Below are 3228 nucleotides of genomic sequence, written 5' to 3'. Positions count from 1 at the left end.
ACTATTTGGAAAGCTACCTAGCTCCTTTGCAGAGTCCACCCACGACCATCCATTTGTCCCTTGGTCCAAGTCACTTTCTTCCTCTGCACTGGCAAGCTCTTCAAGTACTCCAGCCACTCCGATGTCACGCCTAGAGGCAGAACACTTTGTGAAACCCCTCGCAGACAAAGGGAGGACCAGAAATAGTTCAGTAAGAGCAAGAATTCATTATTTTTGTCATGCAAGCACAAATCCTGGGATATTCATGAAGATTCTAGAATGTGGTCATACACCAGTTTTTCTCTTTACTTCCTTTTATAAATCAGTAAGCTCTTTAGTCACTATGAAGACAGAACTGAGCACATGTAAGCAACAGGCTCAGAAAGCATAGTGTGGCTGAAGTCACATAGTTGATATAAGTCAAGCGGTTGGGGCAGATACAACCTATCTATTTGCCTAGTTACACGATTGACTTTGTTTAACATTATGTAAAGGTGGACTTAGGGATGTAGTGGCTTAGTGGTTAAGACACTGATTCTGATGCTCAGAAGCTCAGAAGGTTGGCAGTTCGAGGACTGAATGCTGCATGATGGAGTGAGCTCCTATCACTAATGTCAGCTTCTGCTAACCTAGCAGTTAGAAAACATGCAAATGCAAGTAGATAGATAGGTACAATTTGGGTGCGAAGGTAAGAGTGTTCGGTGCAGCCATGCTGGCCGCATGACCACCAGAGTAGTCCTCAAACAATGCTGGTTCTTGGCTTAGTAACAGAGATGAGCACTGCCCCCTACACTTGGTTACGACTAGACATTCATGTTAAGGGACTACTTTTACCTTTTTAAAGGTAAACTAAATGCAATTTACCTCCGTCTATTGTCTGTCACTTTTTTTTGTCCCAGAGAGATTTTCTCATCAACCAAAGTTCTATCTGCACTGCAGAAATCATGCAGTTTGACACGGCTTTAACTGCCATAGCTCATTGCTATGGAATCCTGGGATTGTTGTGGCACCAGAGCTCTCTGACAAAAAGGCTAAATAGCTCACAAAATTAAAACCCCAGAACTCCATTGCATTCTGCCATGGCAGTTAAAACAGTGTCAAACTGCATTAATTCTGCAGTGCAAATATTGCCCAAGCTCCAGTACTATATACTTGGCTGAGAGACAAGGACTTGGGAATAGGGGATTGTCTTCTGTTGGGATGCGAGTAAGAGAACAAGGAACATTTTGCACCCTCCACCTGTTTGTACCATATGTTATTTACAACAGACTCTCCGTGCACCCCTTTTTCTAGACTGTCTCATCTAGACTGGCTGATACTTACCAGGCATTAATGCACCTCTTCCAGAGTGACTCACGATGATGAATAAAGGCAGGCTTGGTGCTATGTTCCATTCGGCTGTGAGCCTTTAGTGTTTCTTTGGGAATGGTCAGGGTTGGTAGGTCCTCTACCTGTAAAGTCAACCAGACAATCAAGAATCAGTGCATAGCCATCATTTAATACACCAAAAGAACTGTGAGATAGAGAACCAAAGCAACACTCACTGTGTACACCCCGGGGTTCTCAAGCTACCTGATGTAGAAGGCCAGCATTTTCCCCTTAAACTACAGTACCCACCCAAAAGAGTTTTTAAAAGTATATCAAAACAAACAGTGTTGCAGCAAGGAATCATTTATGAATGGAAACACCCAGAAGAGAAACAATGTAGAACTGTTCTAGGCTAAAATCACTGTAACACAGGAATCCATAATACTCAGTAACACTTCCCTCTCACACATCTTGAGTAGGCCCACACTTGTTCACAGCTGCCCAGCTCAGGAAGATTACTCATTAGTAAGAACAAACTCTAGAACAGAATTAGAGAAACAATAACCAGACCCTATTCTTAAAGTACTGTAATGGGTGTATATTGCATTTGATTGTTCTGATGCATAACCTGTACACGAGGCAAAAGACTATCCTTAGAATGAAAAATGGAGAAACAGAATGGTTCCCAATTGGCAAAAGGGGTCAGACAAGCTTGCATCTTATGACCCTATTTGTTCAACCTATATGCAGAAAATATCAAACGCATAGTAGGCTTAGACTGAAGAAAAGAAGGAGTGAAGACTGGAGGAAGAAACATCAATAGTCTAAACTAGGGAACTAGCATCATACTACTAGCAGAAAACAGCAAATACTTTGAACATTTACTAAAGAAAGTCAAAGAAGAAAAAAGCTCCCAGACCATACATAGAATTTTAGAGCTGATTTTTGGAGCTTTCTGATCTCTTTAAGCCCTACTGGAAATATTTAATTCAGCCCAACAGAAAGAAAACATGGTGATCCAGCAGAGATAAACCAGTGGCTGCTTCTCCTGTTACACCAGGTGTGTTGGGGTAGGGTGGGGACAGGCATACCATTCATCCAGACCAAACCCCCTCCTCAAGTATGTCTGTCACCAAGTAAAAGCTGGAAGGACTATTTCAAGGTTGCCCAAAGCCAACAAGAACAGAGTATTGCTACCTTTCTCCTATGGCCCAAATCTGTAGCTTACCTGTCCCTGGAAAGTAAGTGGAAGCTTCTCACAGCTGCGTCCAGAAACCAAGGCATTATTAAATTCATAAAGGGTGATGTCTCCTGGAGGTGGTGGGGGTGGAAAGAGTGCTAGGGAACACATCCTCCTGGCCATCCAGAGAGAGGCAGAAGAGAAACAAAGAAAGAGCTTGAATTCAACAAAACACATTTTAGAGCTGAAATGCCCTCAGTTAGCTTTCAAGTACTGTATATTATTTGTTCAATTCTCACTTGTATGTCATTAATTTGAAGCATTTAGAAAATATTTATTTCCTTTGCTGATGTTACTTAGATTCTATAGAATAAACCAATTGGGGATTGCCGGGGGCTGGGGAAGAGATATTCCTTACCCAGAGTACTATTTATCTTTGGGCTGGCTTCACATTCAGAGGCAGTGTGCTACTATTACGGTAGTTGTTATGGGTGGATGACAGCAGGAAAGGGCTACTCCAGTCTCACCCTACTTTGTGGTTTTCCCAGAGGCACCTGATGACAGTAGGAAAAAAGAAAGATGGACTAGATCACAGATGGGGAACCTATAGTCCTTCAGACATTCTTTTTTCATACAACTCCCATCAGCCCCAGTCAAGGCAGCAAATATTGAAACATCACGGGATTTGCAGTCAAAAGACATCTGGAAATCACAGTTAACAGTTCCTTCACTAGATGAACCCTTGCCCTGAGTGGTGTTTT

At 42.3% G+C, this 3228-nt stretch overlaps 1 protein-coding gene across 1 annotated transcript; it reads right to left on the bottom strand.

Moving 5' to 3' along the window:
* Positions 1-17: 17 nt before the first annotated feature.
* Positions 18-3016, bottom strand: LOC121918155 (aladin-like; the record flags this gene model as incomplete). The annotated part of the gene is made up of 4 exons (XM_042444250.1): positions 2886-3016; positions 2516-2642; positions 1303-1430; positions 18-130 (listed from the first exon to the last, which is right to left on the bottom strand). Coding segments are annotated over exons 2-4 (364 nt in total), but the record flags the coding sequence as incomplete, so codon positions are not given.
* Positions 3017-3228: the final 212 nt, after the last annotated feature.

Source organism: Sceloporus undulatus, unplaced genomic scaffold (genome assembly GCF_019175285.1).
Source record: "Sceloporus undulatus isolate JIND9_A2432 ecotype Alabama unplaced genomic scaffold, SceUnd_v1.1 scaffold_5184, whole genome shotgun sequence".
In the NCBI taxonomy this organism is placed as follows: Eukaryota; Metazoa; Chordata; class Lepidosauria; order Squamata; family Phrynosomatidae; genus Sceloporus; species Sceloporus undulatus.
This window is presented reverse-complemented; position numbering and strand designations above follow the sequence as displayed.